Source organism: Eptesicus fuscus, chromosome 17 (genome assembly GCF_027574615.1).
Source record: "Eptesicus fuscus isolate TK198812 chromosome 17, DD_ASM_mEF_20220401, whole genome shotgun sequence".
Taxonomy (NCBI): Eukaryota; Metazoa; Chordata; class Mammalia; order Chiroptera; family Vespertilionidae; genus Eptesicus; species Eptesicus fuscus.
Window position 1 is genome coordinate 46,063,328 of NC_072489.1, and position 15,847 is coordinate 46,079,174.

Consider the following 15,847-nt stretch of genomic DNA (forward strand, 5'->3'; position numbering starts at 1 on the left):
CATTGAGTCTTGGAAAGTCCATTCAACCACTGGCTCAGGCTAGATGCTTTTGGGTGATGAAGTCTGTGGTTAGGCCAGTGAATTCCATGGACCTGCCCGTGACTGCACTTCATTTGCTGTGAAATGAGTTCCTTTGTTAGAAGTAATGCTGTGTGGGATACCATGACAGTGAATAAAGCCTTCTGAAATGGGAAGATTTTGAGTCTAGCATAATCACTGCAGGCAGGAAAGCAATCCCAATGGGAAGGAATTGCTCCCCCTATGTGATGGCAGGGGCGCAATGTAATCAACCTACAACCAGGTGCCATAATAGGGTCTCAGTGCTGGTTTCTGATGTTGGCAGGTTGGGAACTCAGCAGTGATAATACTTGCACTAGCATTGGTGAGGGAAAGTCCATATCAAGTCAAGGCAAAGCCTCCATCTCTGCCACAAGTGGCCACTTCAGATCAATTACAGTGGCACCCAGGGAGAGAGGCTTACTGGCTTCCACATAAGGCCATCTGATCGCTGAAAGTCTCTTCTGTAGTAAATACCATTCAGTGAGCACCCTCTGTGCCAATGTTGAGAGGACTAAACACACACTGGTTTCCCTTCCTGGATTCTCTGATCTCTGAATGCTGGCATGCCCCAGCTTTCTGTCCTCACATCCCTATCCACACTTCACCTCCTGGTGATCTGTCCTAGTCTCATGTCTTTAAATACCACCTAATCACTGACAACTCCCAAGTTGATATTTCTAGCCTAGACTTTCTTCCCTGAACTCTAGACTCATTTATCCAGCTGACGGTTCACCTTCTCCTTTTGACTTCTCAAACTTAGAGTCCAAAGCTAAGCTTCTAATCTTCCTTCCACACCTCCTTCTCCTATAGTCTTCACCTTATAAAGTGGTGGCTCAGTGCTTCCAAATGCTTAGTCCCGAGCTCTGAGGGTTATTCTTGACTGTTCTCTTTCATTCACACCCTGTATCTACTTTGTCAGCAAATCTTCTTGTCTTTACCTTCAAAATATATTCACATCATGCCCTTTTTTCCTGCCCACTGCTGTTGCTCTGGTCTAACCCACCCCATGTTTCACCTGGATGATTAAAACAGGATCCTGTCCTAGCTGGTTTGGCTCAGTGAATAGAACGTCGGCCTGTGGACTGAAGGGTCCCAGGTTCTAGTCCAGTCAAGGGCACATGCCCAGGTTGCAGGCTTGATGCCCAGTAGGGGGAGTGCAACAGGCAGCCAATCAGTGATTCTCTCTCATCATTGATGTTTCTATCTCTACCTCTCCCTTCCTCTCTGAAATCAATAAAAAGTATTAAAAACAAAACAAAACAAAACAAAAAACAGGATCCTAATTCACTGTTGTCTCCTTACTGCCTTTCTCAACACAGCAATCAGGGTGATCCAGTTAAAACTAAGTCCTACTATTAAAATCCTCCAGCAACTTCCCATCTCAAGAGCCAGAGTCTTTACATGGTTCTCAAGTTCAAACAAGATCTAAGCCTCCCAATATGTCCCTGACCTCATCTCTCCCCTCTCAGCTCCAGCCTCCTTGCTGTTTCTTTCTTTCTTGTTGTTTTAAAATATATTTTTATTGATTTCAGAGAGGAAGGGAAAGGGAATCAATGATGAGAGAGAATCATTGATTGGCTGCCTCCTGTACACCCCCTACTGGGGATTGAGCCCACAACCTGGGCTTGTGCCCTTGACCAGAATCAAACCTTCAGTCCACAGGCTGACACTCTATCCACTGAGCCAAACTGGCTAGGGCCTTTGCTATTTCTTGAACATGCCAGACACACTCCTGCCTCGGGATCTTTGCATTTACTGCTTCCTCTGCTTGTCTCATATATTACCCAGATACACATGATTTAATCCCTCACCTCACTCAGGATTTTGTGAGGACTTTCTTCAGTTCCTTATTTACTGCTGTAGCTTGCATATCCCTGACCGCCCCTGTACATTAGCACGTATTCTTCTCCTTCTGTTTACACCCCCACAATAGCACTTACCATCATCTGAATACCTACTTATCTCCCCCCCAGAATGTATGTTTTATGAGGGCCAAGAAGCTGGAAGCCTTCCATACATTTCTGATTAGTGAGTAAACGGAAAAATCACGAGGACCTGAAATTGAATGATACAGGGGACAGCTACGCGTTTCAGAAGACTCAGGGCTGATCTTGTTGTGGGTGGGATAAGGGAGGAATCCAGGGATATGCTGAGGTTTTATCTTGACCCAGAGGTGATGATATGCCCTTTAAAAAACCTGGGAAGGGACAACAGATTTGCGAAATTCTGCGCATGATATATGACAAAGCAGGTATCTCTTATACTATTTCCTTGTCCTCTCAACTAGATTGTAAGCTCACGGTGAGCAGGGAGCACCGTTTATGTTATTCTGAATTTGGCACACACCCAGCAAAGTTCTGGATACTGGGGATCATTTGGGTTGTGCACTACAAGCAATGAATTTCTGTCCCTGAGGGAATGCTCTGGAGCAGGGAGGAGGGCCCTGTAATTCAGATTCTACTGCGACTGAAAAATACACTCTTGTAGGCAATCCCTGAGGAGTATGTCTTAGCATCCTTATGTTAGCATTGACAACTACTTCTGGTAAAGAAAGCCACTGTCCCTACTCCAATTGGCTGGACACAAAGAACTAGTCAGGTAGGGGCAAGAATAAGGTGGTAGGAGGTGAGAAGGAACTGGACTGGGACATGCAAAGAACCCCATGGATTCAAAGGCACCAAGATTTCATGGAGGTTTAATGAACTAAAGTAGTTTTTCTTCAGAGTAAAATTTTATGGGCATTAAAGGCCCTCACTTCACTAAATGTGCTCATGGGTGAGAGTGTCCTAGTGATTTATGAGTTTGCAGATTATGCATTATCCTCTCAGAGGATGAATCCCCCAGGCTTCCTGCTTTCCCTCTGAAGCTGAGTGCAGGAGCCAGTGAACACCCCTGTCTGATCTGCAGCCTCCTGTGTTGCCATGGGGCCTACTTATTTATTTATTTATTTGTTTGTTGTTTGTTTGTTTGTTTATTTATTTATTTATTTAAACACTAGGGGCCCAGTTCACAAATTCGTGTACCTTGAAAGGAACTGTGGGCCACAAAGCTGCAGTGGGCCCAGGGGTGGGTATCGGCCCATCCTCTGTGCCCCCGCTAGGCCCCTCCCGCCATGGCCCCTGACCTCCTGTCTGCTGGCAGCCCAGCTCCCACCACCTCCGCTCCCATGCACTGATAGTACCGGCCCTGCTCGCACCTGCTGAGGTTGCAGAGCGATTTGGGCCAGCACCAGCAGTGGGTGTGAGCAGGGCCGGCACTGTCAGCAGGTGCGAGCAGCGGCTGCTGCCCTGATCACCCCTCAGAAGCAGGGGGAGGTGGAGAAGCCCTCAGGGGTGATCGGGGCCAGCAGCTGCTGAGCGATTGGGGCGGGCACCTGGGGCTGGCAGCAGGTGCAAGTGGTTGCCTGGGCGCCTGCAGTGGGTGTGAGTGGGGCCGGCACTGACAGCAGGTACAAGCACCTGGCAGGACCGCGGTGCGTGGTAGCAAAGAATTTTCAGTAACTATCAGAGGCTTGCCCCAATGACAGCGACCAGCGCCCCGCCTTGGTCTGGTGCCCCTGCTCAACTGATCTACCATCCCGCCACAGCCGAAGCCTGCCATGTTGCACGCGCGTCCCCTGGTGGTCAGTGCACATCATAGCAACCGGTTGTTCAGTTGTTCCGCTGTTCAGTCTATTTGCATATTAGGGTTTTATATATATATATATGTTTTTATTGCTCTCAGAGAGGAAGGGAGATGGGGAAGAGAGATAGAAACATCAATGATGAGAATCCTTGATGGGCTTCCTCCTCCACACCCCCTTTTGGGGATCGAGCCTGCAACCCAGGCATGTGCCCTGACTGGGAATCGAACTGTGACCTCCTGGTTCATAGGTCAATGCTCAAACCCTGAACCACACTGGCTGGGCATGATGGGTGCTCTTTAGACAGAGCTTCACAACTCTAGCCTCTTTCCCTCTCACCAAAAGAGGATTACAGGAAACCCTTGTCTCCTGAAGAATAATTATCATACTAATAACTTATATTTGCACAGTACAGCTCACAAAGCAGGTCAGCTTCCTTTATTTGATTTGAATCAACAGCTCTGTGAGGTTGGCAGGGGGAGGTGTATCATTATCCAGATTAGGAAATTGGAGCAGATTCTGACAATGTAAGCTGCTCAGGCTTGCACAGTAGACGTGGTAAGACTGAGTTTAGAGTGCAGCCCCCTCACAGCAAGTGCTCTCTTTCCCCCCAGGCTGCCACACGGGCCCCATCCAGAAGGCTCACAGATGGACCCGATGGGATAAGTGATTAGAGACACAGGGAGAATTAGGAGCATTCTCAGGTGGAATAGGGACTGAACCGTCTTTGCAGTTCTGAGTGTGGGTACCTCCTCTCACTTAGGAAAGAATGTAAAAAGCTCCTTTACCCCCAAATATCACTCACCCTAACCCTGCCGGGCACTTGGACCCCTTTGTTCAAATGCAGGGAATCCTGGAAGGCAGCCGGTTCAGGAACACTACACATGTCATGAGGACAGGAGCCATTTCTCTTTTGCTCCTTTATCACCAGAATCTTATGCTGTGTGGGAATAAGGCAGAAATAGATAAATGACATAGGCGGAAATGAGATATAAAGGCATTAGCTACTGGCACCATGTGTCTAAAGATCAGGCAGTTAGAAGGTTGGCCTGAGATCTGGGGGCAGCAGGAGATACTAGGTGTCTGGGGACAAGACAGTTGGAAGTGGTGGTCAACACAGACAGTACCAGTTGATTTTGTAAGAGGCCAGCCAAGACCTTTTTTTGTTACCTTCTTATACTAGTCCCTTAATATATGTTATTTATTATAGGTAATGTATGTACTATATATACATAGCAAATCTTTTATTATATTATAACCCCTCATCGTCACCACCCTCTTTATTCTTATAAAACTTTTTATTAGTTGACGGACCACACGTGGGCTTTCTCCATCCATTCTGCATGATTCCATTGTTCTTTTCCCCTTCTTTCCCAGGGCAGAAAGGAAGAAGAAAGGAAAAGAGGGAGGGAAGGAGAGAGAGAGAGGGAGAGAGGGAGAGAGAGAGAGAGAGAGAGAGAGAGAGAGAGAGAGAGAGAAAGGAAAGGAGGGAGGGTTGCTTCCATTTTTGTATATAAAAATTCTTACTATGCTCCAAAGTCCCAGATCATATACTCTCTCCTTCATGAAGACTTTGCTGATCACATTTTCTCAATTTAATTGCTTCCTCTTCTCAACTCCTATAGTAAGTTATCTGTATGTCTCTCATACCTTTATCATCTCATCTCTTCTTTTATTGCCACATGTTTATAATTCACTCAGTGGACCTTGTATAGGACCTGCCATGTGTCAGGTGTTGTGCTAGGTATTGGGGGTGCAGAGACCTGATTTCTAACCTAAAAGAGGTTACAATCTAACAGACAAGGTAGACATATGAAGTCTCTTTAACCCACTGTGTTAAAGGGTGTAAGATATGTGTGAACAGAGTGTTTGTTATTCTAGAGAAGTTGTCAAATGGCAATTTAAAGTTATGTGTGTATATATGTATAACTATGTATATGTACATCTACACTAATAAAAGAGTAAGAGGCAAATTGGCCATACCTTCGTGACACCCACCAACCAATCAGGAGTGAGTATGCAAATTAACCCAACAACGCCACTCCGGGCCTCTGGGCAGCCTGGGAAGGCGGAAAGGCGGCTCTGGGCCAGAGTGAAGGCAATGCCAGCAGCCAGGGGAAAGAAGGCCCATTCTTCACAAATCTTCATGCATCGGGCCTCTAGTATTATCATAAATATATACAAGATTTTCTAGCTATATTTGTATAAACACTCACATATATAGCTAGGAACTTTTCTACTACCCTGTGTGTGTGTGTGTGTGTGTGTGTGTGTGTGTGTGTGTCTGTATGTACATGGCTTCTATTAAGAGATGAGATAAGCCAGGATTGTAGCCAGTTAGGTAAAAAATTTACCATATTTTCCGGCGTATAAGACGACTTTTTAACCCAGGAAAATCTTCTATACACCCAGTCGTCTTATACGCCAGAAAATACGGTACTTATTTGACCATTTATTTCACAAACCTGGGTCTCCCAACAATTTGTCTAGTTCTTTTCTTATTACACATCTCTGTTTCCTATTTTTTTCCTCCAAGAACCAAGAAATCAAAAGTTATTTTCACCCATGGGCTTTGAGCCCTGGCTCTCTCCCTGATTTCTAATTCACATAAGAGTGCTCCATAACTATTTGTGGAATCCATGAACGAGTGATAAACTCCTGGAGGGCAAGGATATGTATTTATTCTCCCTGTATTCCTGTTCATTGCCTTGTGCACAAAAAGCCCACTTAAACATTCCCTGAATGGAGAAGCATTGCATTAGAGTACAACAGGCATGGTGGAGTCATATAGCTTGGGTGGGAATGCTGGCTCTGTTTTTCTCTTGTTGGTACCATTGGGGCTATTTGCTTAGCTCTCAGAACTCAGTTTCTTCATCTGTAAAATGGGGATATTATATAACACCTGCTCAGTCTCAAAAATTTTGCTCAGTCTCAAAACTTTGTGAGGATGGATAAGCATCCAGTATAGTATTTAGCACATAGTAGGGGTTCAATTAATGCTTTCTCCCTGCTGCTTCTTTGAATTTGAGTGTTCACTCTCCTCTGGGAACCTCTGTTGGAGGAGAGCCAAGTCAGGCTTTCTTATGGGTCCTCCACCATGCTCAGCCACTGCTGATTCCCAAGGCACACTCCCATTTTCTCTTTCTATTCTGACTACCTTCCCAGCAGCCTGAGGCTTGTTAGGTGGGCTTACTGCCAGTATTTTTAGCTTTCCTCCCTGGTTATTCCCTCCTGAGTGGTGAGAGAAGCCAGAGGTTGGCAAGCTTTCTTTTGTTCTTGGTTTTGTTTGCTTGACACAGAATGTCTAACGGCTCAGGATTACATTATCAACTCTTCATAGCTTCATTATTGTCCTTCTATGCTGGCTCCCAGGAAAAGGAAGCTTCTAGCCCCCCTTCTCAGTGTTGGGACCTTTCCTCTGGGCAATGCTGTGGAGACTTTGCTGAGACATTCTCCTCATACATCTGCCTGCCTTCTTTGTTAGGTTAAACTCATTGCAGAAGGAGGGGTGCTTTTCTATATCAGGGTCTCAGTAGGTGGGAGGGTAGTGTCATTGAGGCACAGGCTTGGGACAGGAATCAGGATGTGCTGGAGTATTTCTCAAAGAGCGGTCCTCCAGTTGCCACAGAAAGATTTCTGGACACTACCCAGACCCATCAAGTCAAACTTGCCAGGAGGGGGGCCAGCGGATCTGCATCACTGCTCCCCAGTGACTATTAGGCTCCACTCTACCCATGGAGTGGGAATAGTGTCCTGGGCACTTGGTCAAGGTCCCACATTATTGGGACTTCAATCTGAGTCACTTCCTCCCTCTGTGTCTCAGTTTCCTTATCTATAAAATGAAGGCAGTAGACTAAATTCCTACCACCCCTTTCTGAAGACTATGATTTACTGCCAAAACACCATTATCTTTCATTCACTCAAAAAGTGGTTATTTATAGGAACCTTTGACATACTGAGCTTGTCTGTTAGGGAGGGCAGAAGTACGAACCATGAACCCTACCGCAAATTGTTAAAAGTCTATGAGATGGTAACTGATGGGATAGCTAGGCCTGATGGGATATCTAGGCACTATTAAGATAATGCTTAACTAAGTAGCAAATTATGCTCTCTCTTTCTCAGAAGAGAGAACTTTGATGGCTGGGATAGTCTTGGGAGGCTGCCTGAAGAAGGTGAATTTCGAGCTATTTCCTGTACAACAGGCAGGCTGTGCAGGTGGTAGTAAGAGGACTGGGCACACGCAATGATGTGATGATAGAGCACGACAGAGAGAAAGCAGAGTAGTAAGAATGAATTTAGCATATTTGCAGCCCCTTGAGAAACTTGGATTGCTAAAGCAGGGGACAGTGTCTTGAGAATTGTGGAAAAGTGGTTGGAGGAATGTCTGTGGGCCAGTGCCTGAGTTTCATCATTTAGCAGGGAGGAGGGGACCCAGTAAAGACTCCTAATCAAGAGGCATAATTGAAACTATCTCCCATGAAAGCAGAAATAATCTTCATAGAGGTTGGGAAGGGTGTGTTTGTCTGGATCCTCCAAGAATGGACACCAAGATGAGATTAAATACACAGAAACATATTAGGGCCAGAGGAGATGGAGGGAATGAAGGAAAGGGAGAGTCTCTTGCTCCCAACATTCCCTGGATTTACTCCATCATTGTACTTACTACGTGGTGTCATAAAGATCTGTTTATGCATTGGGCCCAAGCCTTGGGTGAGGAGACTGAGAGAATGAGAACGGCTCTGTGTCTGTACAAGGGTTTTGCCGACCCAGTCATTTAGCAGCTTTAGTAATAAAGTGGCACTCTTACCCCCAACGTCTCTTTCTTATCTCTGCTGTGACTTGGCACTTTTTGGAGATTGTTTTATGTCCCTGCAGGCCTGATGTTGGGAGAAAAATGTTCTGATTTTCACCTGCAGGGCTCTAGAGAGGTGTTCCAACCTATTCATAGCAGAACACAGTTTTGAGTTTGTTTGTCCAGAAATTCAGATGGCTTGCATATAGCCACCTGTGCTTAAAAAAACAAAACATATATTAATTTCAGATAGGAAGGGAGAGATGGAAACATCAATGATGAGAGAGAATAATAGATTGGTTAACTCCTGCTCACCCCGCACTGGGGATTGAGCTCACCACCCGGGCATGTGCCCTGATTGGGAATTGAACCATGATCTTCTGGTTCATAGGTCAATGCTCAACCACTGAGCCATGCAGGCCGGGCCCACCTGTGCTTTTACATACTGACTGAGTATGACTTTGTAGAAAAAATAAGGAAAAATAAAAGGGAGAAATCTATTGTGTGTGTGTGTGTGTGTGTGTGTGTGTGTGTGTGTGTATGTGTATTAATTCTACAAAACAGGACTTATCTGGCATATTGTTAAGCATCTGGTTGAGAAGGGTGTGGATAAGTCCCTTGTCTTCAGTAGCCCCTGATTTTAAGAAATGAGGAAACTCATTGTGAATGGGAGAAGCCAGGACCATGGAGTGACTGTGGAGAGCAGCTCTGTGCATGGGATTCACACCCTTTGCTGTTGTGCTCTGCTAATAGGACAGGTGGATTAGGAGAGTCTATTGTTCTACAAAGAGCCATGCCAATGATGTCTCTCTTGGCTTGGCTGTTTCTTGCCAATCCACCACTTCCCAGCACAGGACTCGGTCAGAGAGGAGACCTATGAGCCCTCTAGTAATGGCCCCGCAGAAAAGTTGAATGTCCTAAACCAACTTTGCCATGGACTCTCTGTGACCTGTAATGGGTCACATCCTTGCCTCTAATTTTTTTCTTAGTTTACATAAAAGAAATGGAAATGGAGCTGACCGGCCCCATGGGGTGCTGGATGAGAATAAATATCAAAGTGAGTGTTTTGTCGTCAGTTAAATGCCATAAACATGTTCAATATAATGGCTGATTATTTTTCTTTAATCGTAAATGGCTACCTAGAATGGGAAGGCCCCATCTTGGTAGCAGAAATTCATTATCTCAGAAAGTGTTTAATGGCTGCTGTGCAAATGAACTGGAGGAAGTTAAATTGTGGAATGGGATGGAGCTGAGAAAAGTGAAATGAGTTGTGCATTAAATTTAGATAAACACAATTATGTGTAACTGGATTATGACGCGTGCAGGCAGACGCTGTATATTAGGCACCTGCGTTTTGATTAAAATCGATTCAGGTGCAAGCGCTTAGCATTTTTGTTGGTATAGAGTTGTGCCTGAGCCACTGTCCAGGTTCATGAGGGGAAGGCAGGGAGATGTCTTATATCCAAGTCTCCAGCTGGAGAAGAGTAAAGGGCATAGGACCAGACCCACCAGCCGAGACCATTTCAGCACGGGCTTTGTGATTTCAACTGGAGTCAGGAAAGTGTCCTGGAGCCCAGTGGAGTCCAATGACCTGCGTTCTCCATGGTGGGGACAGATGCTGCTTGGTAGGTGGCGGGTGGCATCAGGGAATATTGGGGACTGGACCTACCTGCCATAGAAATATTTATGGTCCTAGAGCTGGAAACACAAAATCTCTTTGAACCCATGTGGGCAGGATGGGGCCCAGTTCCTTCTACCTTTTTAGCCCAAGTCTGCAAGTCAGAGTCATCTCCAGATCAAAAGCAGCCCATCCTCTGATCCCCGGGGTGGCCATGCCAGTGAGCAGAGCCAGCCAGCTATACCTGACCTTGAAGGAGGACAGCTGTGGAGAAACAACTGTCAATTCCCAGTGAATTCCTATTGGCATGTTTTTATTTCAAGTGCAAAACATCTTCAGGATTAAAATGAATGCTACCCGTTCTGGGGATGCATTAAATGAACATGTTTTCCCCCTTGCTTGATCCTATAATAACCCATCAACTAAACGGATAGCTACTAAGCCGTCCTCTGGGTGATTTGAGATGCAGTGCATATTGTTATACAAACTAACACAAGATTCCTTTTTCTCCCCCTTTTGTTCCTCTCCTCTGCCCTCCTCCTCACCCACCTTGCAGGTCATACTTATCCTGACGAAGCTTTATGACTTCAACCTGGGGAGCGTGACTGAGAGTTCACTTTGGAGGTAAGTGGCTCAGAGATTCTTAAGGAGCCACTTGGCTGGGCTCACGTGAGAAATGCCAGCTGAGGGAAGCCTGTTTGAAAGGAGCAGAAGGGAGGGGGTCCTCCTCCTGAAGCCCCCTTTAATGTCTCCAATGGCCCACATCTGTGGATTGCCTTAGCACTCTGCTTATTTCTTTCGGGGCCGGTCACATGTTCTCCTGGGCAGGGTTGTTGCTTCTGTGTTCTGCAGTGTCTCATGTTTCCAGGTGAACACAGGTGCTGTTGGAGGATGGGGGAGTGTGCCTGACAAGGAGAGACCGTGGGGAAGGGATCTGTTGCAGGAGGGATACTTGTCCTGGTGCGACTGTTTTCAGTCCTTTGCGTCTGGGAGGTGCTGTTGTTTTTGAGAAGCCTGCACTTAGGAGAATAGACCCACGTGGGAATCAGGTCTGTGCAGGGACTTTCACGGTCCCTAGCTTTTGTGGGCTCCTTCCTCTAGACAATAATATTAAAAGATATATCTTATGAGTGCATTGGTATGACAAACTTTTTTTCAGCCTAAAATTGCATTTTTTTTGTTTTGACTTTAAAAGGACGAAAGCATTTGTGCCCTAGGCTCGGTGCCCATAGAGGGTGGTGGGTAAATCAGCCCTGATGGGATGCTGCGGCACCAGGACAGGAAGAAGGTGGATGTGGGTGGGGTAGCACAGACAGGGATTGCATGCAGCCATGAACCCAGGAGTTTCTCTGGACTGGGGACGCCTGCACACTTAGCCTTCCACAGACCTCCTCCCATGCACACTCTGCTCACAGCCACACTGCCTGCCACACAGGATGACAGCAAGTTTCATCAGCCACTGTGAGTCCACATTTCACGCTCCACACTTATTCTATCCATGGGACTCAAGAGGCCGTGTATGTGTCCGGGTACTTTGTCCTTTGTAGATACTGGGGAGGATACTGTCACAAAAGGCCCTTCAATTGCCTGTGTCTTCATCCCAGAGCCCTGTCTTGAGGGATTCCTGGGGTCTGCAGCAGAGGCGTCTGGGCCGTGAGTGTCTGCACACCTTGCTGCTGCTTCAGGTGACTTGTTTGTTTGCAGAGGACTACCCAGGGCCTCTCTCCCAGGGAAGGGGAGCAGTCACAGCAACTATTAAATATTTAGGGGTTAATTGCTCCTATTGATTGAGGCCTGCCTCCATTTGCACAGAATGTCCAAAACCTAATTTTGTTGCTCATTGAAAATTGGCAGAGGTATAAGTAACCAGGGGCTTGTAATATATGACAGCATGCCTATTTCTACTCACGCGGGACACCCAGAGGATTAGAGCCTCAGACACGTTCCTAGCAGGTCCAATCTAATTGATACTGTGCTGACCCCTGAAGCCTGACTCCTGTACTGTCTGCTTGGTGCAAATAACAAAGCAAGCCACACGTGGTGGGGCCTGTAAGGGATTTGAAAAGCTGGGGGATATTGTGGGCTTTCCCTTTGGATAAATGCTATATAAGAATGTACTTTAAAAATTTTTTTTTTTAATTGATTTTTTTTTTAGAGAGAGAGGAAGGGAAAGGAATAGAAACATTGATGGAAAAGAAACATCATGGATCAGCTGCCTCCCACAACCCCCCCCCCCCCCCCCCCCGCCCCCATTGGGGATTGAGCCTGAAACACTGGCATGTGCCCTGACCAGGAATTGAAACAGTGGCCTCCTGGTTCACAGGTCGATGCTCAACCACTGAGCCACACTGGCTGGGCTAAGAATATACTTTAAAAAAATTGATTTTAGAGAGAGAGGAAGGGAGAGAGAGAAATATCTACTTGTTGTTCCACTTATTTATGTATTCATTGATTGATTCTTGTATGTTCCCTGACCAGGATTGAACCTGCAACCTTGGTGTATCAGGAAAATACTCTAACCAACTGTGCACTTGGCCTGGGCTAGGAACGTATTTTTGTATTGTGTTTCAGAAGGTTCATGGGTCTGATAAAGCCCAGCTTAGGAACCTGGATAGAGTATGATTGAGGGAAGAAACTGCTCCTCAACTTTGTGGGAATTTTACAAATTGCTGGGGCCTCTTCTAACTAACTAACTAACTAACTAACTAACTAACTATATATATATATATATATATATATATATATATCCTATCTAATAAAAGAGTAATATGCAAATTGACCATACCTTTGCTACACCCACCAGCCACGCCCACCAGCCAATCAGGAGCTAATCTGCAAATAAACCCAACCAAGATGGCTACGGCTACGGAGAGCAGGAGGGAGGCTTGGGTTTCCCCAGAAATGGAGAAGTCAAGCTTTCCGCTTGCCCTTGCTGGCCTTGGCCGGGAGTCAGTCCATCGGAGCCAGCTGGATCCCTGCAGGTGATCGGAGCCAGCTGGGGGTCCCCTGCGGGTGATCGGAGCAAGCTGGAGGTCTTTGCCCAGGGCCCGAGGCTTGTGGCCTTGGACGGGGCTAGAGCCGGGCGATTGAGCCAGCTGGGGGTCCCTGCCCAGGGCCCAAGCTTCGCCAGAGGCTTGCGGCCTTGGGGGGGGGGGTGGGCAATTGGAGCCAGCTGGGGTCCCCTGCCCAAGGCCGGAGGCTTTAGGCCTTGGTAGGGGTGGAGCCGGAGATCGGAGGAGTTAGGTGTGAACTATAGAGGAAACACCTTTTCTGACCGCTCATTGGCTAAGCACCCTGTATGCCACTGGTAATATTCTTAGTAACTTGGGTATAAGAATCCAAAAAGGTGATCTAGGGCTTTTCCACCACACTCCTGGAGAAAAAAAACGAAGGTCTGCTGCTGGAGGGCTAAGAAATGTCATAACCTGCCCTAGGCAGTTTGGCTCAGTGGATAATGCCTAGGTTTGCCAACCGCAGGGTCCGGTTAGATTCTGATCAAGGGCATGTACCTAAGTTGCAGGCTCCTCCCTGGCCAGGGCCCAGGTCAGGGCTCATGCAGGAGGCAACCAATCAAAGTGTTCCTCTCACTTTGATGTTTCTCTCTATCTTTCCCTTTCTCTTCCACATTCTCTAAAAATCAATGGAAACATATCCTCAGGTGAGGATAAAAAAAAGAAAGAAAGAAAGAAATGTCATATCCTATGAAAGACACATCTTGAAAATGCCTAAAGAAAGTTGTCATTTTTTCATGGTGAAGGGACCGGAGTCCGTGTTGATGAAAACACCTTGGTGGCTGCGGTGACTGGCAGTGGCTGCAGCAGTGGGGTGATGGGGCTGGTGCCTTTCCCTGATCAGCCCGGTCGTCTCCCACAAAGGGAGCCAGACTGCAGTAGGACATCCCCTGAGGGCTCCTAGTATGTGAGAGGGGGCAGGCTGGGCTGAGGGGACCCCCCCCCCCAGTGCATGAATTTCGTGCACCGGGCCCCTAGTGTGTGTGTGTGTGTGTGTGTGTGTGTGTGTGTGTGTGTGTGTATTTCAGAGAGGAAGGGAGAGGGAGAGAGAGAGAGAAACATCAGCTATGAGAGAGAATCATCCATCGGCTGCTTCTTGCATGCCCCATGCTAGGGACCGAGCCTACATGCCCCATATTAGGGACTGAGCCTACAACCTGGGTATGTGCCCCGACTGGAATCGAACCTCCTGGTTCATAGGTCGATGCTCAACCACTGAGCCACACTGGCCAGGCCTCTTCTACTTTTTACTGTCTTCCCTGCTCAGCTCCTAAAGAGAGTGTCTCCCACTCTCTTTTCTATACTGAAGATGATGCATTTTAGTTAGAGCCTAGAGCACTATGATCTTCCTTAGTAACACAGTGTGCAGAGGAAAGAAACTAAATAAAACATGCACCCATTCGGATGCATGATTTGGCCCAGCGTGCTTAACCAAGTTGGAATTGAATTTGGTGATTCTTCAATCTTCTGTGTAACAGAGAAGCCTGGAGCAGTAGCTGTCATGACAAGATGACACTCCCTGGCAGGTTACAGTGTGATATAATTATTTGCCTCATTGGATTAATAATTCAGAGATCATCTACCTCTAAATAGACAAGACTGTTTAAAAGCATCGGCAATGTGGCAGTATCTTGTGCCCTGTGACCCTCTTTCCGGAACTCCTTGGTGCTATTATCTTATATGAGAGGTGATTCAAATTTTTTTCTCCACCAACAGAAGGATGGCTGCATAGATTGACCATTAGCACAACCGTCTGTTGGCATCTCTTAGTCAAATAACATTTTACATATAGGATTTCAAGCTTAGAGAATTTGTGAGGTTAGGGACTGACTTTAAAAAGAACAAGGGTTTCACTTTCACCCTATAGTGTGTCAAGCTTGGGGGCTGCCCAGCAGTCAAGGGTGATATTGGGCCCCAACTCTATTGGATTTGAAGTAAGCCTGACTTGAGGAGGAGTGGTGAGTCAGGGTCAGGAGGGACAGCATCCATCAGTTTCCTTCTCAGCAAAGTATTTAAGTGAAGGCTCTGGGACGGATGGCCTGGGTTCAAGTTCTTGCTTTTCCACTTAGCCACAGAGTGACCTTGCGTAAGTTTCTTCACCTCTCTATGCCTCCATTTTCTTATCTGTAACAATGAGGATAATACAAGCGTCGACCTCATAGAGTGGTTATGATATTTCAATGACAAGAACTGTGTGAATTTCCTAGGAAAGTGCCTGGCATACAGTGCTATGCATGGGACATACTCAGAAGAATTAGTCATCATGATGTAATCCGCCTGTAATTGATCAGCTTCTCCATGCTAGTTCCTTCTAATTTGTTCCTTTACAACAAACTTGAAGCTATCTTGTTCTGTCCTGTACAATAAAACATAGGAGTTGGTTTATCACTGGCCCCATTTTACAGGTGAAAATATTGAGCACTTCAGAGATTAAATGACTTGCCTCATGTCATACAGCTAATAAGTTGGTGGGGGATGGGGGGCAAGGCTAAGGTTATAAGTCTGAGAGTAGGGGCTCCCTAATCTTGGACTCTTTACATAGTATCACGTGTCCTCTTAAATAGAAATTCTGGAGCTGGATATAGATAACCCTTTACTTCTCGTCTCCCCCATTCCCACTGAAAATAGGCCCCTATTACCTGATGTGCAGGCATCATGGACTCAAAGGCTGGGCCATGTTCGCCCTCATTTCTGTGAAAACAGCATATGGCATTGGCTTTGGTGCCATCTTCATGCTCCTCTGC

The 15,847-nt window shown here is 46.5% G+C and overlaps 1 protein-coding gene across 1 annotated transcript in view; it reads left to right on the forward strand.

The window, feature by feature from the left end:
• Positions 1 to 15,847, forward strand: part of SORCS3 (sortilin related VPS10 domain containing receptor 3) — a 529,174-nt gene that overhangs the window by 159,412 nt on the left and 353,915 nt on the right. Inside the window, exon 2 of the mRNA XM_008144282.3 lies at positions 10,649 to 10,716. Within this exon, the coding sequence (XP_008142504.2) occupies positions 10,649 to 10,716 (68 nt within the window). The remainder of the gene's footprint in view (positions 1 to 10,648; positions 10,717 to 15,847) is intronic.